Here is a 26885-nt window from a genome sequence, read left to right as displayed (position 1 = left end):
CTCAGACAATGTTGGGTCTCCCCACTTGTATAACATCAATATATTGATGCCATATTGGAAATATTTTTTCAAGAATTTCCAAGTTCTCATTTTATTTTTAGTTTTTGGACTTTAGCATGGAGATACAGTGTTAAATCCGGATTTCATCTATTTATAATCTGATTTTTAAAATAAATTTGAAACCATTGTAAAAGTACTTTATCAGAAAATATATTCTAAAGTCAAATAATGGAATTACCTCCCCTTAACAATTAACATAATTTCTAAACTTAAAGACAGCGTTTAAACCAAGTTTAAACATAACGGCTGCTTGAGTTAAAATCAAAGTTGACAGCATAAAGAGTGGATGTACATTTCTACCCACTGAAGAAAAGAGATGGTCTTGAAAGTTTTGGGGGAATAAATACCATCTACAGTTGAAAAAATGGCATCTATAATCAGGTAAATAAACAAAACAAAAATATATATTATTGAATCATTATTTATCTGCTTACGACTGTACAATTCGTTCATTGTTAAACCTTCAAAAACACCTTATATCCGTTAAACAATGCTTGAAGCAAACCATGACATACCTTTACTATTACGTTTGGAATTAGCTTTTTTAAAGCTATCTTAAAAATACACATCTTTGTAATGTTTTTATCCACTATTATTATTATTTAGTTCTATATCAGTTCAACTTAGGAGGCAATTGATGCCCAACCAGAGCGTATGCTTTTCTTTTTCCCTCCATGTGTGCTCAGCTATACATGACTTTTCAATTTCTCCATGTTTTACAGCTTTTTGATGTTCTACCCTTTTAACGGATCGTATGTCACCATTTTCTCATTTATTGGCAATAAACTATTCATTGTTCTTCGTCATATTTTCCGTAGAAAACTTGACTCTAAGATATTTTTGGATAGTTGAGTCGTTTCTGAACACAGTCCTGACCTCATATTGATTACGTATCCTTTGAATTTTTTCAGACAAACACTTCACATATGGTAGACAGACAGTGGTGAGTTTTCTGGTAGTGCCCTTTGATGATTGATCCAGCTTTCTCGGGGCTGATGTCATGCTCTCTGGGTAGTTATTTCTAAATGGCAGTCATCTGGAGGTTGAAAGTTCAATTCTTACTACAGGCGATAATAACTAAGAATAATGAAAACATGGTAGACAGAATGAGAATAATCTACTTGTGTAAATTGAATAAAAGGTTCAGTTTTAAATTCTTTACTTGTTTTCAAGAATTTGACATTAAGATTTTCAAGTTTGGTAATGGTCTCAAGCTAGAGAAGAAAGTTACACCAGTCGAAACATTTTAAACATGAAAACAACTAAATAATTTCAATTATCGACAGTCACTTCGAAAACTGTGAAACATGAATCTTGATGGATACAGCATTTGAAATGAAATCTGGAGTTTGATTGTAGTAATTTGTCGTCTAGCATCTTTTAACTAGCATTCATCATGGGGTGATGTTGAAATTCAACATGAAAATGCTATGACGAAATCGTTACAAGAAGCGTAAAAGATGGAGCAAATAAACGGGATTGAAAGGTGATCGAGCAAAATTATGGATGTTGAAGGGGTTGTTTTGCGTAAGACAAATAAGACTTATTGCTGTTGACGAACCATTTGAATTTTGTAATATTGCATTAGCATTAAAAGGACTTCATTTACACGCATGCAATGTAATGGGCTGCTTAATTTGCTCAGTCATCATAACTATCGTATGTAATCTAAAATGAATATAACAGGGCCTTATCGATCATGTATACTGCTTGATTGTATCGAAATGTTCATCCTGTATTATAATTATTTCATATGGCGGAAACAATAAATTAGTAAACTTTTTTCAAGAACAGAAATGCCATCTTTACACAAAGATGGTAGTCTATTTAACACCGCACGTGAATTCCTAGCTGTAAAACATTTTGTCATTTCTGCCATTCTGGTAATTTGATTTAGAAAATGAAAGTCTGAGAAGATTTTGCCAAATTTAAAAGTAATAACATGAACTGGACACGTTTTAATGAAAGAATTCTCTTGTAGTAGATCAGACGGCATAGTTTACAGGCATTTACTCACAGGGGATCAGCTTATTTCAGATGCTTCGGGAAAATATTGATAAAATATCCTAGAAGCATATGAAGTTAATTTAGTTTGTTCAAAGTTGGACAATTTTCTAAGAATAATTTCTGTCAAACCCTGTTGTGCTGAAATTAAAAAAAAGTAGACATTACAAACTATTTCCTTATATTAAATAACAACTTTGAACAAACTAAATTGACTTCATATGCTTCTAGGATATTTTAATATTTTCCCGAAGACTTTCATTTTCTAAATCAAATTACCAGAATGGCAGAAATGACAAAATGTTTTACAGCTAGGAATTCAGTTAAGCGAGAAACAATTATTTCCTTATATTAAATAATCGTTTCTTGCTTCATTAATTCTCAATCTATTGGACTGGAAACTCAACTTTTTGTTAGATTATGTACATCCAAATATTTGTATTCTTTAAATCAAAAATATTTAAAAGTTTTCTTTTTCATTTGTAATTCTTGTGAATATATGATTAAATTTTTAAGAATTTTTAAATTAATTTTTACTATTTTCCTTAAAAAGATAAAATGAAGATAGTTTTACTTAATATTATTTGTTAAATTTCAGTAACAATTACTTCAATATTTGATAATTATTCAGTGTTTATCCTTAAAACTAAGCACTTATATTTAAATATAAATCTGGTAGACATTGTAGACAATATATTTCATATGGTTATATTCAAAATATAAATATAATCTTGAATAAAAACATTTAAAACAAACTTTCTCTTATAAGTTAATAATCAAATGTATCTTAATTAGAGCTAAGCAATTATTTTAAATTCATGCAAACATCCGAAATAAATTTTGCTTTAAAAATGAATTAAATCTATTAAGCTCAAAATTTACATTTTAAAGAATCCAGAAAGAGAAACTGCACGTTTGCAATTTTTTATTGCATGAAAAGCAAAGAGGGTTTGTTTGGTCTTGATAATCTAACAAAACTTGCAAATCTTTCGTCTTAGAAGATTTTTAGTAGAATAGATTATTTTGCTTGAGCATTTGAGATTTTAATAAAAAAAAAAAAAAAAAACCCTAAAAAACCCAACTAAGATCGAGTTTCATCTTTACAAATAATTGTGTTCATTCTCTTGGGAGATTTCCTGGAGCTTAAGACTCTCTTTCTACATTACCAAAAAATAATTCAACTCAGATTCGTTTTCTTGAAGACAACTTCCCTGTTCATCACTTTTAAGAAATTTATTTTTGTTTATTTTAAACAAATTTTTTATTACAAAGTCCTTTGCATCTTTTTTCTTTATGTCCATTGTTTCTTTATCACTGTTCGTTATCTTTCTCTTATGATTACCCCTCCTCCATCCGTCTAATTATCGATCGGAGAGTTATTCTTTTATTAGTTTCACTACAGATGACATCCATTTGTCAAGTTGAAATCTCTAAGCTATTTGCAGGCAAATATGTAAATAAAAAATTCTGGCATAGTTTTTGTATTTGAGTAGAATAGGAAAAGTTTTTCTTCATATATACCCTCCTTGACAATAATTCCTATATAGCATCGTCTGATCATAAAGACTTTTTTCATTCATATCATTTCATTATAAACAAATTTGCTGTGGTCAAATATGTCAACATTCAATTAGTTTATTAAACCTTCACTTATAGGAAAAACAAATACTTTATATGATTTAAAAAGATTTTTTTTTATTTTTAAGATTCTAATTTTCAATATTCAACCCATTAATTGTAAAGCAGTTTCATGTTGGTGTTTGGTCGGTCATAGATTGAAACTCTGGGTTCATTTTTGATTATAAAAAAATATTTAAATCTTTTTTTTTTTTTTTTTTTTTTTTTTTTTTTTTAAAGCAAACTTTAATTTGTAAAATTTTAGTTTTAAAATTCCATTTCCTTGCAAATTTGATGGAAATCTATAATCATATAGATGTTAAAATTTTGATGGAAATCTATAATCATATAGATGTTAAAATTTTGATGGAAATCTATAATCATATAGATGTTAAACATTTCTATGAACATTATCATTTTTTTTTCTCTTCCTTCAATTTTCTTGCCTTGTTTTCTTTCTCTAAATGCCCAACTATTTGAATGCAGGCAATTATTGCTGCATATCCATTTCTCATTCTAACAACTCGTGGATGCCTCAGCTTGGCCATTCTGCTTCAACTTTTGCTTTTGCTAGTCTCTTTCAATCTGAACGTTAGATTCGCAAATAGAATTGCGAGTTTTGCTCTGCAAGCATTAAAAAAAATCTTTTTGTTTTTTGATGATAATCGGGTAAGTCCAAGTCATGCTTGTTTGAAAATATCAAGTTTTCTTTAACTGAAAATGAGTAACTTGTAACCACCGTTTAATGTTCGGATTTTTCAGAACTTAAATCATGTTTTGCGGTTTAATGATCAAAGTTGCTAAAGAATAAATTTTTATGCAACGTTGGTAGAATTTTTATGGTAATATACAAATAATCATTGTAATATTGTTGTCATGCCCTCAAAATCTCTAAAAAAAAATAAATAAAAAAATGTGTGTGTGTGATAAAAAAAAGATGGCGATTTGGAAGACTAGGCAGAAATAAGATATGTTTGAAAATAACATACTTATTGCTAAATAACAAAAATCATTGCAGTTAATATTTATGTGTGTGTACTGAAGTAAAATATCTACTGGTTAATTAAACATCTTGATGAAAAAGAACAATACCAAAAATGAAAATATTGGTTCAACTAGAATGTACTCATATGTCTAAATTTCCCAATCTCTTCTGGCCATCTCACTATTTATATGCCAAACAAGTTTGAAAAAAGACAGATTTGAGTTTTTGTTTTTAATTGTATTGGTTTCAGCAGTTTGCCGTATTTGAAATTGAAATGGTAAGTTGTTTTACACTTTTGTCTACAAATATTAGTTTTATCAAATACATATCCAAGTATCCGTTATTCTTTGTATAAATTCAAACTGACATATTATCATGTCTTATGGAACTCGTAAAAAAAAGTGTTTAACTATTTCAGAAATATAATCAATCTTTTACCATGGACTCACAGAATATTTTCATATAAACATTAACTTAAATGCAAATATGAACTAAATTTCTATTCAAATTCTTTGTGATTCTCTGCATTATTTTTGCACATCTTGAAGAAGAGAATATATTGAATTTCTTTGTTATGAGAATACCTCCAATGTTGTCACAGGCTTTAAATTTACCTGCAACTTTCAATTCCACATTACAATAAAATACATTCTCATAAATTGAAGCAACTATAACCAAAATGATTAAAATTATTCACGATCAAAAATATGCAGGTTAGCAAACATACTTCATAACTTCTGGCATGGCTGCTACCGGAAGTGGTGACAAGGCAAATCAGTTCCTTCACTTTTATTGTTCTTCAGTATTTCTATTGTGAAACGATTTATTGAAATATAAGAAAACGACATCATTTTAAAAATTACAATAAAATTAACAAAATCATATAAATAAAAATAACAATTAGTCTATAAAATTAAAAAAAAGTTTATATTTTATCTGAAATTTTATGTTGATGAAAGTATAAAAATAAAATTATTATAATGAAAATAACAAAAATAATGATTGAAATCAAAATAATAAAATGTCAAACATCATGAAAAAAACATATCCAATCCATAATATTCCCCAAAATAGGTTGTTTTCATTCGCCGCCGCTACAGGAATTCTTGCAGATGACTATCGAAGTTTGCATCGTTAGTCACATGGCTTTAAAAATCTAATTTTACATAAAAGCACAAAAAGTGTTCCCAATAATTCTTTACAAAAAAAAACAACAACTTAATTTCAATAATTATTATTGAAATTAAGACCAAAAAACCTTTTAAATGCTTATTAAATAAAAAGAAAACACTCAGAAAAATGTAAAAAAAAAAAAAAATTCATGTTCAAGGAAGATATAGGCGTGAGAGGAAAAGCAAAGGAACTGATTTGTCTTGTCAGCACTTCTGGTAGCAGACGCACGAGAAGTTAGGAAGTACATTAGCTGACTATTTATTCCAAACCTAAACAATAACTATAACATAATTCAAGAAAATTTCTGTGCACAAAAATTACTAGCACATAATGTCACATAAAGTGGACACTTTAAAATAATCCTCGCTTGGCTCGAAATGATGTGATAGCTGGATTGACAGGCCATAAAACAAAACCAGCAAAGTCTTATGCATTTGTGGTTTATACGTGACAACTTTTTTGCATAATAAACAGTTTTCTTTTTGTATAAAATTTAATTTCAAATAATGATTAAAACTTGTTGAAAAAAGTCTTCATTTTTGTCATTTTATCAAACTTTGACTTAACCCCCCCCCCAAAAAAAAAACAACAAAAAAAACCCCCAAAGAAACTGATGAAATCTGATTCTGAATTTTCTTTTCAGGATAAAACCGGCTTTCAATTATTTGGGCTGCTGTTCTCCTCATCATGCTCCTTGTATTCAAAATATTTTGACCAATGTAACCTCTGATTATTTAAACTCTGTAATGTGTACAGAATTTTGAGCTGAACCCTTTATGTAAATTATATGAATAGATTACTAGCAGGGAGATCCAACGTTGCCCGGGATTGAATGATGATCAATGAATGTTTTACACATTTTTATTGCCATTGAAATCTGTGAAATCGCCTACTTTCAATCAACTCAATTGATTGGCTGCTCTAGTTGAGGACCCATCGTGGTTCACTGGGAGAAAGTTTCACATGCATCCATGCAGTGACTTAGTCCACAATACATTGTCATCTACATTGCACTGTAGAGAACCTGCTGTTGATTTTATAAAATTTATTTTTCATAGATAATGGTTTGAATTAAAGTTTAAAATGCTAAAGTCAAGTATCGTGCTTCAATTGTGGTCTAAACAGAAGCAGTCATTTCGAATGCATCCCTGTCATATCAAAGAACCTACTGTTGATTTTATATGCCTCGCATTTTGGCTTGTTGGTAATAAAACTCCTCAAATCCACTTGTAATGTTAGGCTGTTAATCGCCTGTTCCTTTCATTGGATTATTTCGATTATTAATGCTTGCTGAAGATATTCCGATACAAAACCTATCTAAGAACACTGCCAGGTACATAAAGTACCTTTGTGTGAAATTTCATAAAAATTGGTGCTGCTGTCGGAAATGAACTCGCTCACACACTCACGCAGTTCCTTTTATATAATTGTAGATTCTCAATCTAAAACTTGTAACTTGCCATGGTTAATAGGCTGAGAACAATCTACCTTAATTGATTAAATAAAAGGTCCAGTTTGAAATTTTATACAAGTTACAAAGTTCTTAACCATGAAAAGATGCACTTAAAGAAGGTTGCAGGTTACATTGTGAATATAAAAGCCAAGATGAGAATAGCAGCTTGAATAATTGAAATAATCAATCCTCATCTAAAAAATTCTAAAATCTAAATTAAAAACTGTCAGAACATATTGGTGAAATAAAACTCAAAATTTAAGGGAGATAATTATTATTTGAACTTAACAATAAAAAATGCCGACCGCATTGACAAAGATTTGAATGAATTTTATATTTTGGACAAACAAATTTCACTTTATTGGATTTATAACCACCACCAAGTTAGCAGTTTAATAAATGGCTTCATCATAATTTAGGTAAAACTCCATCTTGTCATTTTCGAACAAAGTTTAGATCAACAAGCGAAAGCAGGTGTTAAAAGAATCGAAAGTAAAATCTAGAATAACATTTAATTTTCTAAGATGAACATGTAAACATGCTTTCTTACAGAAGGATTATTCTTGAAAGTGTTTCTTTGCAAGAACAAAAACTTCACTAAACAATTGAGTAATAACTATTGAGTTTGTGTAAAAATGTAATTTTCGTACCAGTCCAGAAAAATTTAACTTCTTTTGTAAAAGAGTTCCTTCTTTTGTTAGGGAAACTAATTAAAGTTTCCACTTTTTACATTTGTCCTTTACTAAAACTGCATTTCTATTTATATATTTAGGCCACATCTAACAGGGGATTTAGTTGTCATCTACAGAAACTTTACTGCCACGGTCTTGGGAAAGAACAATTTCAAATTTATGTGTTTTTTTTAGTGTGGACACAGGCGATTTAGAAAAAAAATAATACATTTTGGGATAATATAACAAATTTTAATGAATAAATTATTGTAAATAATAAAATCTTTAAAATAGAATCACATAATAAATTAAAATTGTTATTTAATCATAGAATGATATAAATTTAATACTTTATTAATAATTGCTCTATTGCAGATTAAAATCTTTTTTTTAAATATTGAATATTAATCTTTATCGTTTTAAAATAGATTCCTATTTAATCAATCTGAACTGTATTAAAATTGGTTCTATATTGTTACCTGTTCCATATAAAGGTGTGTGTGTGTGTGTGTATATATATATTTTTTTTGTTACCATTTTATCTGCTTAGTTACACGCTTCGATTACTGAATTGTGTTAGCAGATAAAACAATAATAAACAAAAATATATATTTTTGCTTTACAATAGTATTGAGCACTTATTCCAGGTTTTTACTAATTACCATTTAATTGCTAAATATGTGTGTGTGTTTCAAAATTAAATCTGAAATACATTGTTTTCTAATTAGAAAATATATTTCTTCTACCAGATTCCATTTCATTTGATTTAATGATGATGATTTAGCAAGCATTAGCATTGACATTGCTAATTTGGTGATCATCAACATCATAGTCCCAACCTATTTCATATTTATTCTTTCTGACTATTTTGTCAGAATGCCTTGAACACTTGTGCACACATGCTTTTATTAGCTATATCTACTCTGCCAATATTATCTTGTCATCGTGAAAATGAAAGATTTAAAAAAAAATTGTTTTCTAATTATTTCACTAATATAAATTTCTAATTGATGGAATTGATAGAAGGAAGTGTTTGATATGAAAACATCCGATTGTAGGATCATGGCAGTCAAATGACGTAACATAATTGTAAAATTATCACATGAATGAGATTTAATGGATGTTAATAGAAACAAGAACCAAAAGAGAACTATCTGCTCTCGCTTCTCTATCATGTCTTCCCTTCTCCCCCCATACACATTATGTTAATTTCTGTTCATTCCTATTAATCACTAATTGTTAACTAGAGATAAGAAAATTGGTGTTTTCTTTTGTCTTTCAGGTTATGCCGACTCGGGAAACAAAACCTGAGCCCCGAAAGCAAGCAAAGGTCAAACCAATGTCAGCTCATGACGAGAAAATGATAAATAACGCCATTGCTCTGGCCAATGAATTTGCTGCCCAATGCAGTAAGAACGACATGGAAAGTGAACCTACAAGTCCCAAGTCGGATAGTGGACCAGAATCTCCTAAACTGATGCAGAAACTAAAGATGTCTATCAAACGTAGTCCGAAGCAAGAACGCAAGACATTCTCTGAAGAAATTGCAACTAAGGCTGATTTGAATGAAGACTTACCTCCCGAGTCACAAGAGGCTTACAACATTTTAGTAATGCGGGGCTCCGTTAGTGACCGTGAGCCCAAATCTCCACCCCCTACACCTCGTGATACGGATCAGCCAAACCCAACAGATGCGTTGGTTACATCTCCGGTTAAATCCGAATTAACAACATTCTCCTCGAATACTGTTAACGCAACGATAAAGAAAGATACCGAAGTGAAACCACCGACAATGAGTAAATCTCGAGCTGCAATGTCAAAAATTGAACCGCCGCCGGTTCCGAAGCCGCGTCCAGAACATAGAGTAGAACCCACACCCCGGGTCGATTCCATAATCAAACCGGAAATCTCAAGACCGGAAATTTCGAGGCCGGAAATCTCTAAGCCTGAGCTGCCTCCCAAGCCAGACATTGTTCCACGGATGGAACATTCCAAAGAAGCTCCACCATTGCCAGAAAATCCCCCTAGAACAGATCATTTGACAAGACTGGAGAATAATCAATCAAGAGATGATATTGGCAAACCAGAACCAACTCAAAGAATTGATTCTTTGATCAAATCGGATACATTACCGAAACCAGATGTTGTTAGTAGATCTGAAATTAAGCTTGATTCCTTCAAGTCTGAATCTACTTGTAAGCCAGATCATCAAAAATCTGAACTGCCGAGTAGGATTCCACACCCGAGCAAAATGCCACCTCACTCATTCAGAAAAGAATCCCCACCCAGAATAGAACTCTTAGCAAGGTCAGAGTCTAATTCTCGCTCTGAAAGTCAAACTCGAACGGAGCCCGTAGCGAGGATGGATGTTCCACCTCCTCCGCCTCCGACAGCTATTCCCAAAGCCGAACCTGTGGTTGAGAGAGCCCAGAGTGTAGATAGAGAAAATGGTCATCATAGTTTTAGCAGTGATTCTTATTCATTCAGTAAAGAGTCATCTCCAGCATCTAGTTCAGAGCGATCTGCTGAGGAGAAGGATCTGGATTCTGAAGCTAAGGACAGATTGGGAGGAAGCACTTTTGACAAAAGTCATTCCGAACGAACCCGGGACCTACTGTCATCCAAGATGAGCTTTGATGAAGAGTTTGCTGAGCCATCACCTCGAGAAATAATGAGCAAGTTGGCTCGTGAGAGCCGTATTCGGCGTTCCATGGACCATCAGAGAGCAATGTCTACAGAGAGTATGGATCACTCTCATTTCAGAAACTTGAGAGAACCGCAAGGAATTCCGACTAAAGTTGTTCAGACTGCAAATGGTGACGATGATGAAGTCGACACTAATCCTTTACGGATGCTTAGAGGCGGTGCTATACCGATTCGAGGCGGGCGCGGTGGACAAGGTATGAAACCTCCATCTCTTCCATTGCCGAAATTACAGTTTACTACTACTACTACTCCTGTTGCCATTACTGTTACTACTACTACTACTACCACTCCTAGTACTACTACTACTACCACCACCATCACTACGATCCCTCCTCCTCCTTTTACTACTACTACTACTACTACCACCGTGTTGAAGACAACCCAGTCTTCGCATGCGACTGTGGGGTTGTCAAGGGCATGCCGAAGTAAGAGCTTTGATGTGCCCCCACCACCGTTACCTTTCGAGACTGATCTGTTCTGCACACCTGCAGTACCTCCCCGTACTTACAGCAGCATCAATGACAGCATGTTGGGTCATGAAAACAACAGCAATGAGACTCTCCCTCTTTCTCTTAATTCCTCTTCTTTTTCTCCCCCCAAGTTACCACCGCGCAAACCCATTCGCCCCGGCCACTTATTAAATACGCGTCCCAGAATGAGAAAGTATCCACTTCTTCATCATAGCGATTCATCGTATTTGCGATCATCCTCCGTCTCCTCCTTTTCCTCCTCCTCCTCCTCGCCTGCGTATTGTGTCAATCCTCGTCTTCCATCTCTACTGAATGACAGTTTGCATGACGTCCCATTGCTTCCACCCGCCCCGCCCCCACCGATTGATTTTGAGGCTGAGGATGATAATGAAGATGATGATAATGTATTTATTGCTTGCCAAAATGACTGCCCAATGCCATCGACTCCTCCCCCACCTCCCCCTGTCTTACCCCCAAGAGATTCTCTTAGAAATTCTAGCATGTCTACGGAACATTCAGGGTCATCCACGTTCCCTCGTAGAAAGTACCGATTACAGGTTGTTCAGTATAACTTAGAACAGTTGGGATTCTATAACCATCAGGATCCATTTTGGTGCAAGACAGCTAATATTCTTCTTTCAAGGCACAAATATTCAGCCACTCAAAGTTCAGAAGATTTATCTCCCTTGTCTGCCAGCTACAAGACTTCCGACAGTGTCAGCTATGAAGATTTACTTGAGTTTGCTCTAGATAGGTAAACACAACCTCATTACATTCTAACACACTTCTCATTTTTTTTTTTATTTGATTTTAGTTTATTTTGGTTTCTTTTTTGTTTTATCTTTAATTCCTTTATTTTTTATTGTATAAATATCTTTAATTAAAACGAGTTTTGTTTTCTAAACTTTGTTTTATTGTTTAGTGTAGGGAACATTACCTAACTGTTAGATTTCATTTGTACATTTGAAGCATATAAAATTTACTTTGATGCTTCTTTTCAAACTAGCTCTACTGATCAATGCAATACAATTGAATTTTTGTTTGCACAATTTTTAAACCGATAGTGAAAAATACAAATAATTTTGTCACAAAAAATCAACAAAAACCAGATCTTTTTGTATACTTCAGATAAGAAATGAGTTATTTCCCTTAGTTTGAATGTCTTGGTCATAAAATGTTTTCCATTATCCAAGCAAAACTACATAATTTAAAGATAAGTTGCAGTGAAGTGCGTTTTATAATTCTAGTAACATGGTACAACAATCACTCACTATTCAGAATCAAAGTTTGATATATTTTTTTTAAATGCTATTTAGGTCCTCCTTTAAAATATCAAATAAAATAATTTTATATATTAAGATTTAAAATTATGAGCAGAATTTTTTCAATTTGTAACATTACTATTTTTAATGTAAATTTATTAATTATAATTTCTAATTGCTTAATTATGTCCATGTTTGTGTATTTTTGATAAGCGTAGAATATATATATATAAGATCTATTAAGAAATATTATCCTTAACATCTATTGGTCAAATATGATGGAAAGATGTACATTTTTTGAAAGCCTCATCTAAAGCTAATCAATGAGAAATGCAATTTGAATATGATTTCATGTGAATTCTTAATGATGTGCTCATTTTATCCCTCGTTTCAAGTTTTTCGACATCATACATGCTCAATCAATGATCCGGCTTTGTTTCTTGTTGGCAACCTCTATAAATAGCTGTAAAGTGTGTTTATGAAATCTACATTTCTATTTAAATCTACTTATGTTGAAGTTTGAAACTTAGTGGCTTTTTCTGCTTCTTTTCTATTTAAACTGATACAACAGATCAGCTTATATTTGTTTAAAATTTTTTAGCATTTTTCTTATTTCAATCTATTTTTTGTTTTTCAATTTTTGTTCTTCTCTTTTCACATTTTTTTTTAACCTATTTTGTTTTAGTTCTTTTTCATCTCTTTTATTTATTTAAAATCAGGAATTTGTGTTTGCTTTAACGATATTTTCGATAAGAATTTGCAAAAACCTCCATAGATCAAACAATAATATTACGCGTGTCGATTTGTGTTTTTAAGATGAAAATTTGGTACTTGTACAGTTTAATTAAAAAATGAAAATATCGAAAAAAAGTTTATATTGTTCGTATTCGTTATGGAACGAACTCCTCTGAAAAAGAATTTCACTTAATTTCATCAAGTAGTTTTTTTTTTTTTTACAGAGAAAAAACAATTTATGATACCGAGCAAAAGATTCGATTGTGAGGAAGAAAAGCTAGTAATAAAGATGGGGAGGGAGTGTCGGCACTTTAACTGGAGTTATCTCCCCATGGCGTGTTCAACAAATTTCATAATGGCTGACTTCAACACGTTCTCATAAAAACATGTTTTTCTGCTGTAAAATAAAGACTACTTGATCAAATTAAATGAAATTTTTTTTGTAGATCTTCAGTCCAAAACGAATACGTTCAATATAACCTTTTTTTTTTCAATATTTTCATTTTTTAATGCCTTGATTAAACTGTACGAGTACAGAAAATTTTAATTCAAAGTTAAATTTGACTGACCAGCAGACAAATTTATTTGTAAGCACAAGTTGTCATCATGACTTATGACTGACCAATTTTACGATTATAGCAACAAGATATATATTCCATTCAGCGCACCACTAACCCTCCTTTCCGCAAACGCTGGTTATATCGCTCACTCCGTAGCCACAACAATGAAAAGCTTTCGTGTCTTGTATCTGTATCTTATCTACTTGTCAGCCTGGCCTAATATGAACAAAGTGTAGTATCTGTTCCAGTACTATACTTCATTTTTTCTGGCATTAGTCAGTGAAGTAGGTATTTTTCTCAACTGAATCAACCAGAGTGCCCCTTTCTGGGGGTGGGGGCTGGGTTTTCTCTACATCAAAAACCGATCTTGTCTAATACGACCTCGTGGTGATGCAATAGGTAGCTACTTGTCAACCTACTAAAAAAGAAAGTCGTTGGTCTGTACAAAATGATTACAATATCATTGCACAGTCTAATATTCTAAGGATGATTTAACATGGGTCGACTTATATCCGAATTGTTTCATGATCACAAGGTCATAACTAACAACAGTTGTGAGTTAACAATGATCTGTAGTCAGTTTTTTGATAGAATGCCGATAATTTAAGATGGTCCCTAAAAGATAGCATTAAAGTTTGTTATATAATTAATATTGGAATTTATTTCTGACAATATGTGTATTGTGAATTATATTGCTATTTTGTTGATATATGTTTGTAGCATAAACAAATTGATGACATGCTACACATACAGGCATCTTGCTCAACAGATTAGTTTAGCCGCAGCGAAATTATCAAATTCCCTTTCATGATCTTGTCCAAGTTTCTTTGTTCTTGTGATGCCATTAACTCAAAGTGAATTTGGCACATCACGAGTCAAGCCAGTACATCCAGGTTTGTCTGCTGCCGACTTCTTTGCATGCTTCAGCCATTTATAATTCCATCATCGCATGCAGGGTGAGGGCTTCTAAGTCACCTTTAACCATTGCAAGCAATGTCTTAAGCTGACCAACACTTCTTGCGCCCTCCAAGCAGCGTTGGTGTTATTGCCTTGTGAATCTGATTAGTTGTAGACTATGAAAGGTGTAACCAAACCATTGGAACTTCCTGATAAGAAGTACTTCCTCAAGCCTATGAAGCTTACATAATGCATGCTTGTCTGGATTAAGAGATACCAGAACATCAATTGTCGAAAAATCGGTGTTGCACGTGTATTTCGAACTTAGGATGATTGACTGGGAGAGCCTCTTATCAAGGTATGAGATTGCCGCATCTAAAAGCAACAAAAGTTCGTATTTATTATGTGAAAGGGAATGTTATAAATATTTTTGAAACAAAACGTTCATACACGCTCATTGCTTTGGTCTATCTCTAAAACTAAAACGTTCAATTTTAATTGCAATCTCTACGCCATTACACCCATTACTGTAATTATTCACCCGTGTTTGCACCTGCAGCTTTTTACTGTGTTTTTTCAGATGCAGTTGATCACATTTGTGGAAACTATTCGCGGCAAGCAAATCACTTTTCATGTTATTAATATATCGGATTCTTCTGAGCATACTTTACCATTCATCCAATTGTTGACCGAATGCTTTATCCTTTTCCAATTTAATTATTGAGCTCCAATTGTTTATGCACATAGGAAAGGAGAGTTGTCCTCCCTTGCCGGTGGGAGGGGGGACCTTGGGAGAAGTCTTAATTTTGCAGTCAATCATAGACTTTTTTTTAAAGATGTGTTCTCACCTTTTCCATTTTTTTTTTTTTTTTTTTTTTTAATAGTCCCTTCACCTTTTTTGTTTTTGCTTGTGGACTTGAAACATTTTTAAAAGTTTAGTCACTGCTGACAGTGAATATAGGAAAAGTTTGGTAGAAGAAATCGCTCTTCATTTGGAAGTCGATTTCTGATGGTTGAACACAAACTGAATTATAACACATTTTGTTTTATTTGACTTCAGTTGAATTCGCAGAAATCAAGGGGTTCCCCTTCCTGGGGCTGACACTTGATCTCTAGATAAGACACATAAGTAATATTGATGGACGCCATTTGCTCTACATCTCATAGTATTGAGCATTTATGGATTTAGTACTTGTACAACAGACTGAAACACAATTTTGTAATGTGTGTGTGTGTATATATATATATATATATATATATATATATATATACAGCATAATCGCGTTGACACACTGGTTCTCATCAGATCACCAAAGTTAAGCAACGTTGAGCCTGGCTAGTACCAGATGGATGACTATTTGTGACTTCTAGGCACTGTATGTGCTCTCCGCTTATCTCGGCATTTGTTTCCAATCATCCTGTACTTCACTTGCCACTGGTATTTAACAATGTCGTCTCAGGAGAGGTGTGGTTGGAGATTGCGCACCTCCTGCCACAAAAATTTCATGCGCAAGCAACCCTTCGTGGGTATCCTTAGTCTGTTCAAGACTGAAGGAGCCTGCTGTTTATATGTGTTATCATTTTTCCAATAACATTACACAACAGGAGACTAAACCAGACCTTTTATTTTTAAGTGAAACTGGCATTGGACAGGCTATTTCCCTTGATGAGTTTGCAATTACAGGATACTCTAACTTAACTTCTAAATCTGACCCCCAAGATCGCCATGGGCATGGAATATGTGCCTATATTAAAGATAGCTTTCCATGTGGGAGGGACATCTCCAGGGAAGATCCTAACTTACCTTATATGTGCTTCCGGGTTGCTTTAGCTCACACTACTGCATTTATATTTACTCTCTATCGCCCCCACAACAGCGGAGTTACTATCTTTCAAAGCATATCTGAGAAAATTGACCAAGTCCTTTCTACTTATCCTGCAGCTAACATTCACGTATGTGGAGACTTCAATGTTCACAACGTCGAATGGTTGACCCACTCAAACAAGACCGATGATGAGGGGAGGTTCTGTCATGATTTCTCCATTGCCTATGACCTCACTCAGATTGTTCAGGAACCTACCCGTGTGCCCGATAATGACGGCCAGTATGCGAGCCTACTAGACCTTTTTCTCACAACTTGCCCTGAACTATGTTCAGTTTCTGTTCTGTCGCCTCTTGGATCTTCCGACCACTCTGTTGTATCAATTAAGATAAAAATGAAATGTAATAAGTCCCCAGACGTACCTCTTCATCGTACAGTATATCGATACACTAAGGCTGACTGGGATAGCTTCCGTACATTTATATCTGATCTACCTCTGCATTCCATGTTTAAAAAGGATGTGTCCTCTATAGTATTAGACCTAACTGAATGGTTAATTGTAGGTATTGACCATTTCATACCCTCTAAAAAGTTTCAGCAAAAACCTAACAGCCAGCCATGGTTCTCTCCAGAATGTGCTGCTGCCATTGCGCACAGAAATCACTTTTTCCACTGCTTCAAACGTAATAGATGTATGGAAACTAAAGCCGTTTTCAGGACTGCCAGCAACCATTGTAAGAAAGTAATAAGGAACGCAAGAAAGTTGTATGCTCAATCTGTTAAGTCCAAAGTAGCTGAGCAGCGGCTTGGTTCCCACCAGTTTTGGCAAATAACAAACAGAATCCTGAACAGAAGCGTGTGCTCCATCCCAACTATTATCAATGGATCTGAGGTAATCTCGTCAGCATCAGACAAAGCCAAACTCTTTGTCAAGAACTTTGCAGCTAATTCTACCCTTTGCGACCAAGACCGCCAACCCCCAATATTTCCTCTTGTATCAGAAAACACGCTATGTGATATACGTATATCTGTACGTGATGTTGCCAAACTAATCAAAAACCTTGATTCCAGTAAAGCAACTGGCCCTGATGGTATTCCAATCATAGTACTCAAAAAACTTCAACCTGAACTAGCGCCCATACTTACAAAACTGTTTAAACGTTGTCTTAAGGAGAATAGTTTCCCATCTCCCTGGAAAATCTCATCAGTATGCCCTGTATTTAAGAATTCAGGTGATCGCTCATCCCCCTCTCAGTACAGGCCAATAAGTCTCCTGTGCGTCATGAGTAAGTTGCTAGAATCTGTATTAAATACAGAAGTAATCAAACATCTCAACAAAAATAACCTTCTTAGTGACACTCAATATGGTTTCCGTTCTGCTAGATCTACAGCAGATGTCCTTACAGTTATATCGCATAGGATTAGCAAATCTCTCGACGGTGGCAATCTTTCTAGGGCAATTGCTCTTGACATATCTAAAGCCTTTGATAGGGTATGGCATAAAGGTTTACTTCATAAGATCGCTAGCTATGGTATAGCTGGAAAAGTCTTCTCAATTATTAAATCATTTCTTTCTGATAGATTCATAAGAGTAGTAGTTGAGGGGCAAAAATCAGAAGCTCACAATATTAATGCCGGTGTCCCTCAGGGATCCATCCTGGGCCCAACTCTTTTCCTGATCTACATTAATGATCTTCCAAATCATATCCTTACATCATTTGTAGACATTTATGCTGACGACACTACCATTTATGGTACCACATCTAAGACAGTAAACGAGCAAGTTCTCTCCAATTCTCTCTCCTCTGATCTTGAGCACGTAGTACAATGGGGAAAGGAGTGGCTGGTTACTTTTAATGCATCTAAAACCAAGCTTCTCTCTTTACATCATCAACATTCTAATCCACATTTGTCATCAATTGAAATGAATGGCTCTCGTCTTCAGGAGGCCTCAAGTTTTGACAAGCTTCTGGGCTTGACCATTACTCCTGATCTTAAATGGAACACGTATATCAAATCTGTTGCCAAGGCCGCTGGAAAAATGGTGGGATCTTTCTATCGATCCAGTAGATATCTCACTGCTGATGCTATTCTCTATCTATATAAGAGCCAGGTACGTCCAAGGATGGAATACTGTTGCCACATCTGGGCAGGAGCTGCTAGAAAGAACTTGTCCTGCCTTGATAGAGTTCAAAATAGACTTCGTAGCCTCGTAGGAGATGTCCTTTTCTCCTCCTTGCAACCTCTATCTCACAGAAGAGATGTTGCGAGTTTGTCTCTGATGTATCGTTATTTTCATGGAAAGTGTTCAACTGAGCTTCAATCTATGGTCCCCCCTCGCCAAACTTTCACAAGAAACACTCGTCTAGCTGTAAACACTATCAATAATTTCCCCCACTCTTTATCTGTGCCTAAACCTAAACGTAGATTCCATGAACAAAGCTTCGTTCTTAGAACTGCACGCCTGTGGAATTGTCTTCCGTTTTCCTGCTTTCCGGCTGACTACAATATGGTTTTGTTCAAGTCTAAAGTAAATAAGTTCTTGATGAGCCGTTCCATATAAGTTATTAAATTTACCAAATTTTCATTACTAATGATTACTATATTGACCAACTTCTACTGTACACTCTTTAACCCTTATCCTTGAGTGGCCTCTGGGCCTTGATAATGTGGTGATGCCTTTGTAAAAAAAAAAAAAAAAAAAAAAAAAAAAAAAAAAAAAAAAAAAACAACAATAACAAATGAAAATTGGCTCGTCAACAGAGTTTGATTTGTCAGCTTCAATGCTATTTGGGTCTGACTTAAAATCTTCCAAAAGATTGAAATGCAAAACTGATGTCATTTTGAATGTATTTTGTGTTCTGGAAAACAACTGAACTATAGACTTTCCTAATTCACATTAATTACAAATTCGTCTTAAAATCCATACAATTGCGATTTTTATACCGGTTAACATATGATAGAAATTCATAATTGTATTCTTATACTGTAAAACTCTTTCTTCCAAATTTTTGCAATTTAACTTTCACCATATTTTACCGTTTTGATTCCGACCCTCAGTATTTTTCTAGTGATTTACTGTGCCCATTGAATTTCTCTCCCTAAATCAATATTAAAAAGAATTTAAGAGAATAAAAAATGTGTGTGTGTGTGTGTGTGCATAAATGACCTCTTATAGGATCCTTGATCCTTGTGACAATCGCCAAAATTAAAACTGACCTTTCATTGATGTTCTTCCAATGCTTCACGGCTGATGGTGGTAGTGGTGGTACTAGCAAGAATATAAGTATGTACCACCATCCCCTTGTCAACTTCCTACCAAATCCCTTTCTTCTCTTTAACTACCCCGCCACCCCCACCAATCCCAACTTGATTGCTATTGTAACCACTTTTGCATGGTTATTGCACATTGGTGGTTGTTTTTGCATGCGTTTGTATTCGTTTTTTGTGTATTGTTCTAAAAAAAAAAAAAAATTCTGAAATAGAGGGAAATGATAGGACAACACGTTATCGTTAATATTAATTCATGGTGTTTACCTGTAACCTACATCTTGTGCGGTACATAATTTATTATATAAATCTCAGACGTCTGTGTATGTTTATATGTCTAGCTAAAAGTTCAAAACTATTAACTAAAGACACACACTATCTATATTTTCTTAATCGGTGTTGCCCCAGGTTATATAATATCTAAAATAAAAATAAAACCAAATTATTCCTTCATTGGATGTCAACAGGACATCGTTGGGGTGGGGATCAGTTTTTCAGCCATTTTCTTTACACAATAACAAAAAGTTGAGAGATATTGGAAAATAGATAACCAGGAAAGGGGAAAAGACAGATTGTAAGAAGTTTTAATATAAAGATGTTGCATGCACCTTTTAACTTCTATATATATATATATATATATTTTTTTTTTTTTTTTTTTTTTTTTTTTTTTAGTATCCCTAGATAAGGCTAGGTAGCTCTGCTAGTCTTTACAAATTTTTTTATTTATCAACCAATCTGCTTTGAGAATTCTTGAAATCTCCTGAGCTGTTTCTTCCAACCATCTCAGACATTGCTGCCAGCAACTCCTCTACATGGCACACAGAGTTTTTCTACTCATTGGTCAAGTTAGGTGTGATGAGGCCTTTTTTGCCATGGAATCGAGTTTTTAGCAAGGTGTCATTCGCAAGTTTTGATTTTTTTTCACATGTAACCAGCAAGCTGACATCTTTTATCTTAGAAAGACAAAGATAAGAGGAAGGTGTTCATATAGGAGTTTCATGGTTGGGTGTTTCCTCCAGCTGATGTTAATTGCAACTTGTAACATTTTTTTCACAATTATCAAATGGGGCATCCCACTGGATGCGAAACATTCATCCGCCATCTTATATATTTTCCGACCAAGAGATTATTTTAAAATTTTGACCGTCCCTTTAAGTGCAATTTTTTAATTCTCTCTTGCACTTGGTTCATCGGGTATTTTTGCCAGGTAGTTTTTTTGAAATTTGTGGATTTTTCTTGCTGCTTCATCAGTGTCCAAACTGTTAAATTGAAGAGTAAGATGGATTCTATAGTGACCCTAAAAATGTCTTAAGATCATCCAAAGAAAAGCGCTTTTAGATGCTTCACTGTTTATGAAGGGATTTATCAATCAGATCATATTATGTGTTGGACAGAAGTGTTTAATTAATTTTTTGTTTAAAAGTGAATTAATTCCTGTGCAAAATTTGCAAGAAGAAGCATGGGACGTACGAAACAGGTAAACACCATAACCATTTATGACAACATTTGTTGTCATTTAGGATTTCGCTTGAATTTTTTTTTTTTTTTTTAATAATTAGATTAAATGTTGTATTTTTGCTGCTTTGATGTTTTTGCTAATCTTCAACTCCTCCTTCTCCTCTTAATAGAAGTGCCTAAAACAAAAGTTAGATGATCCTCCGCTTCTGCTAAACGGCTTTTTCTCTTGTTTTCTGCTCTTCTTTTTCTTGTTGTTTGTTGTTGTATGTTTGGGCAAAGGCACCCCCTATCCAAATTAGTTTTTTTTTTTTTTTTAATTCCAATTTCTTAAAAGAATAAAACCTGGTAAGTTTTTAACTTGCAGTCTTTAGCTGTATTCGTTTCAGTCATATATTTAATCGAGTATCCCAGTTCCACATTGGACCAACTAAGAAGTTGATAGGCTCCAGAACGTAGCAACAAACTCTTTTCATTCTATTTCAACTCGTTTTATTACCATCAAAAATTGGTTCTTTGTGCTTTCTCTTGTTTTTCCCCACGTTTTATCGGCGGTTTGATTTTCATAAATGACTCATCAGAAATTTTTTTATAAGATCTTTATTCTCTCGAATAATTTCTTAGATTGATTCTAATTTTATATGACTTCTTGCCCAATACGTGCTTTTCTTTCTCGGTGGTTTTCGATATCGTATTTAAAAACCAAATTGTTTTTATTGATATTGTTGTTCATTATAACTCAGTAAGTATTTGTTGCATGTTATATGTTAGGTTTTGTTTCTCTTGCTTCCATTCTGAAATGTTCACATTATTGTGAATGCTGTTTTCAAAATGTTTTCATTGATTCAATTTCGTTTTTATAAGAATGCTCTTATTTGCATGTTGTTGGTTTTAATCGCTTAATCAAATGCAACAACCATTTTCAATCTCATTGTCTCTGAATATTTATCTATACAATCTGATTTGTCAAAATTCAACTGGATTACATTTTTAGTTATAGCATGTTTTCAGGCAAAAATAATTATTGCAAATTAAAAAAAAAAATTCATAGATCAAACAATATTTTTATTTTAAATTAAATTTAAGGTCCAACTTAACAAAAATAAATAATAGATTAACCATTAAAATATATTTAAAAAACATGATTAATCTTTTAACATTGCTTAACTATGAGACAGGAATGATATTTGGTGTTACTGTGAATATGTTGTAAACATGTTTTAATCAACCTGAATTTACAAATATTTTTAACATTTAATAACATTAAAAAAGTTTTTGAAATATTTTTACATGTATTAATATTTCATCCAATCATGTGTGATAATTTCTTCTGCACTAACAATGTTTTTTTAAAATATTTTTTAATTTGTTAATGATTTTTTCTTTCTTTTTTATTTAGAATATAAGAATATAAGAATATTATTAATATTAGAATATGAGAATTTAAAATTTAAAAGAATACAAATGTAGACAAGCTACTTCTCTAACTTATCAAAATAATTTAACGGATTCTTAATTCTTCAATTACATTTTATAGATCCGATTCTCTGAATTATTTTTTAATTTTAAAATGATTTGAAAAAGTTAATTTCAATATGAAATTGACATTTTTCTTTTTAAATATATTTATTAAATAAGGTTAATTTCTTTGTTATTCTATTAAATATTTAAAATATTTTCATTGATTAAATTTCATTGTATTTAGATTTTCCCAAGAAAAAATATAACCCGATTTTAATCTGCTTTTTTATTTTTTTCTTTCATTATGTAAGTCATTTTTGAATGGTGTGCACGTTGCAATAGCAATGTTGAGAAAAGTGTTTTGCATCGTAATAAAATTTGCAACTCTGAATTCTTAGTTTCAGGAATAAAAAAAAAAAAAAAAAAAAAAAAAAAATTACTAACACAGCAGAATTATTGTTACAAAACTATCAGTATGTTTCTTGTAAAGAATTATAAAATTCCTTTTAAATTTTGCAGTAAGATAATTTGAAATTGTTAAGGAGAGAAATTCTGTTTTGTATAATATGAGAAATTGTATTAAGAAGAATTCCATTTGTTAAAATATTTTTTATTGTCGGGAAGGTAAGTATTATAATAAGAATTGGTTAACATATAATTCTCTTCAGTAGAAGTAAAGAAATGTGTAAACCGTTTTTGAGAATGAAGAAAAACTTGCTTTGCAAGACTAGTTTTTTCTTCTAGATGAAATTGGAAAGATTGTTTTTTGAAATCATAAAGTCAAAGAATGCCTCAGTTATACACGATAAGGAAGTGAATAGTTTGAAGATTTTTTTTCTATTAGATTTTCAGCTTACATGATATAATATAACCTTTTAAAAATTGCTTGTTTCAATCAATTTGTGATTATGTTTCTCCAATAGTTTTCCATTTATTTCTACATAAAAATGCCGCTAACTTGTTATTGATAATCTTTTTTTATTTATTATTGTATGCTTTTCAAAAACTTACTTGCTTCATAATAGTTTTGAAGATTTTAAAAATATTTCCTTAAAAAAAAATAAAAAACATGAACTTTTATCAATTTCTTAAAATTTACTGTTTGTTGAAGATGTCCTGGCAACTTATTTGATGGTCAACTTTTCTCTACTTTCCAGCTTATTAATAGCAGTTTGTTAAATATTTATTAGTTTCAATAAGGATTTCAAATATCTTGCCACATTTAACATTCGTAAAATGAAAAAAAAAAGAAAGAAAAATTTTAATATGACTAAATAAAATAAGTTTATGTGAAATGTAAGTGTTCAGTATACCCCCACCCCATTATTTATCCCATTCTGAATATCTTGATGAAATTTGTAAAAGATTTTAGTAATTGTTGGGTTTTTTTTTTCCTTCTGGGTCCATATGAAAATGTTGCTGTAGATAATGAATGCAATTGTAAGAAAAGACGAAATAATATTAAAGTGCATTCATTCGATTTGTGGATTGAATAATGGAAATGCAAAAAAGAAATCTCACATTTTAACAGATTATGAAATGCAAATTTTTAACCAAGTGCCAAACTCATCTCAATCCAAACTTACATAGCATATATTGATGTGAATTGCCATTTCTCTTCAAAAAGCCGGTCACTCTTCATTAGATGGAGGTTGGTTGTTTTCTCTGGCTTTTTCAGGCAGATTTCTTTTCATAACATGGCCTGTACATATGCAGATTGTGATGTTTTAGAAAACTCACCATTTTAGATTGTGCTCTTATTTTTGTGTGCATGAAGGGGAGTGAAAAAAAAAAAAAACAAGCAAAAAAACAACACTAAGTGTAAAATATCACCAAATAACAAATTCTAAACTAATATCCATTATCTTCAGGCTTTTTAAAAATAAAAAAAAAATGTAAAATGCTTACAGATGATGAGTAGAAGTTCTATTTGTGACTGCTTTATCAAAGATTTGATGTTATTTAAAAAGTCAAATAATAATGCGTTTGGGTTCATGTTTCTGAACGTGCCAATAGGGCAAGAGTATCAGCCTATAAATATGAAGACATCTTTATTTAGATGAGATCTCCCCCCCCCCGTCCAAAATCTAATTCTGCCTTCTTCCTGTGCTTGCTTCTAAAGGTAAGTGTATATTATTGAGTTTTCATTTTCTTGTTTACAAACAACATGAGGCAGCTGCATATTTTTTTTGCTTTCTTCCAAGCTGCTTCTCCATCCATGGTATACCAAATCTACAAGACAACTTTTTCGTTTCCTCTTATATCTCAACTTATTGCTATGACAACTTGAAGGACGAGGAAGATGCTGTGGAAATATTCATTTCTTTAGAATCTCTCTCTCTCTCTTTCTTGATAAATTTAAATGGGATCACTTTCAAGCATAATCACTTTCCTTGAATTGATTTAAATTATCTTGGGAAGGATTAAAACTTTATTTTTGCTGAAAATAAGTAAAACCTTACTTAATTCTTATTCTTTTTCTTTCATCACTTCCAAAAGAATCTATGAAAAAGATTAATATCATATTCCATACCAATTTTCTTGGAGTGCACTCTTGTCATATGCCAAGGTGATCATACTAAAGTTTGTTTTAAAAGTTACAGCTTTTAACAAAAACGACCTTCATGATGGGTCTGTTTCTTTATATTTTCTTGCATCTTCCTCTTCCGCTCCCATTATACTGTGCTCTTTTGAGGCCACAAAACCAATCTAGCTGTTACTTACAGGAAAGTTGCTCTTCCAACGCAAGAAGATAAGCCCCTGGTAAGACACCAATACTATCTCTTGCCTTTTTTGTTTTCTGCCACACACTTTTATTTGCTGCATGGTCAATTTTGTTGTGTTTGCACAATAATATGTGCAAAGTTCTGATTGGGGCCTCCCGTCTCTGACAATGTACAGTGAGAATGGAGAGTGAAGGTCAATGCCGACTATTTAACGGCTCTTTGGAAACGGTTAGATGTCTCTCTGCTACTGTTGCTCTTCTGCATGTGTGAGTGTTCCCCACAAGTTGGTGCTGTCGGCATCACTTGGCCCAGTTTCCTCTCCTTGTATTTTGGAGAGATGTTTCTTGTTTCTTTTTTCGCCTTACCTCTCTAACTTCCCTTGTAGTTACCTCATGTTGTTTGCAATCATGTAAAACAATCCCTGCTTTTCTTGTCGAGCTGATCAGTTGTAGTTATACAAAGTCAGTTTGTAGGAAGAAGTCTATTATTACTTTAGTTGCCTTGTAAAACATTTTCACTTTTGATATCTTTGTGACTTTTATTTTCCCCCCATTTTATTTATTTTGAATTAAGCCATGTTAACTCTCTTTCTCAAACCTAAGGTTCGTTGGAGAGAATTCCAGCAAAGTGCTTGATCATAAAGAAAACCTCAAAATAAGAGTGTAATATTTCATATATATGCATTATAGAAGATCAGAAAAACATTGATACCATTGGTTTTAAAATATACATTTGTATGTTCTCATTAAACCATCTGTGTTTATGTTAATTCGAATTATTGTATGATAATAAATATTATGTTCTTAGAAAAGATGTTGAGCATTTTGCTCCCCTCACAGGTAAACTGTGATATATATACTAGCTGGCAGCCTAGCCTTACCTGATCGTACAATACGCTTAAACATATTTTAATTTATGCAGATTGCGTATATATTATTATAGAATCAATCCTCTATTGATTATTATATATTACAAGGAATAATGTGCCCGGTCGACTAATTTGCGCCAAAAAAAAAAATAAATAAAAAAAATGACAATGTCGTTCATCAAATTACATCTGCGTTTGTTTATAATAATATGTCAGCTTATATATAGGCTTGATGATGAATACCCTGAAAAAGTCACTTCTGATTAATGTTTAGTTATAAAATATGCAAACAGAGAAATGATTAGCAACGATTTTAAATGGTACCATTTTGCTTGTAAATTGAAATCATTAATACAAAAAAAAAAAAAATTAAAATAAAATGAAATACACCCGGGCTTGAACAGGAGATCATTTGATCTGTAATCAAATGCTCTACCATTAAGCTATGTCTCCAGATTATAATACATTCATTTTTTTTAAGAAATGATTTGCTGAAATTTTATCTCCCTTGCTGGTGTAATGTAAAATATTCCCCTGTAGAAATTCTTCTTTTTTATCTATAAGAAAGACATACAATTTTTCGATTTTCAGTACTTATCAGATGAATTTCTGTACAAAACATATCTAAGAACACTGCCTGGTATATAAATTAACTTTGTATGAAATTTGCGAACGATAGACTCAGCCGT

At 32.7% G+C, this 26885-nt stretch overlaps 1 protein-coding gene across 6 annotated transcripts in view; it reads left to right on the top strand.

Annotated features, from left to right (window-relative positions):
• Nucleotides 1-26885, top strand: part of LOC145266716 (activated Cdc42 kinase-like) — a 386827-nt gene that overhangs the window by 341612 nt on the left and 18330 nt on the right. For 4 of the 6 annotated variants that reach the window (XM_080122646.1, XM_080122641.1, XM_080122645.1 and 1 more), the window contains one exon: nucleotides 9246-11893. In XM_080122646.1, the coding sequence (XP_079978772.1) occupies nucleotides 9246-11893 (2648 nt within the window). Of the gene's footprint in view, nucleotides 1-9245; nucleotides 11894-25328; nucleotides 25366-26885 lie in introns of all 6 variants that reach the window. The other 2 variants (XM_080122649.1, XM_080122648.1) reach the window with 1 other exon arrangement.

This window comes from Euprymna scolopes, chromosome 4 (assembly GCF_053919585.1).
Source record: "Euprymna scolopes isolate OS-2025 chromosome 4, ASM5391958v1, whole genome shotgun sequence".
In the NCBI taxonomy this organism is placed as follows: Eukaryota; Metazoa; Mollusca; class Cephalopoda; order Sepiida; family Sepiolidae; genus Euprymna; species Euprymna scolopes.
The sequence above is the reverse complement of the archived record's forward strand: the minus strand, read 5'-3'. Positions and strand labels throughout refer to the sequence as shown.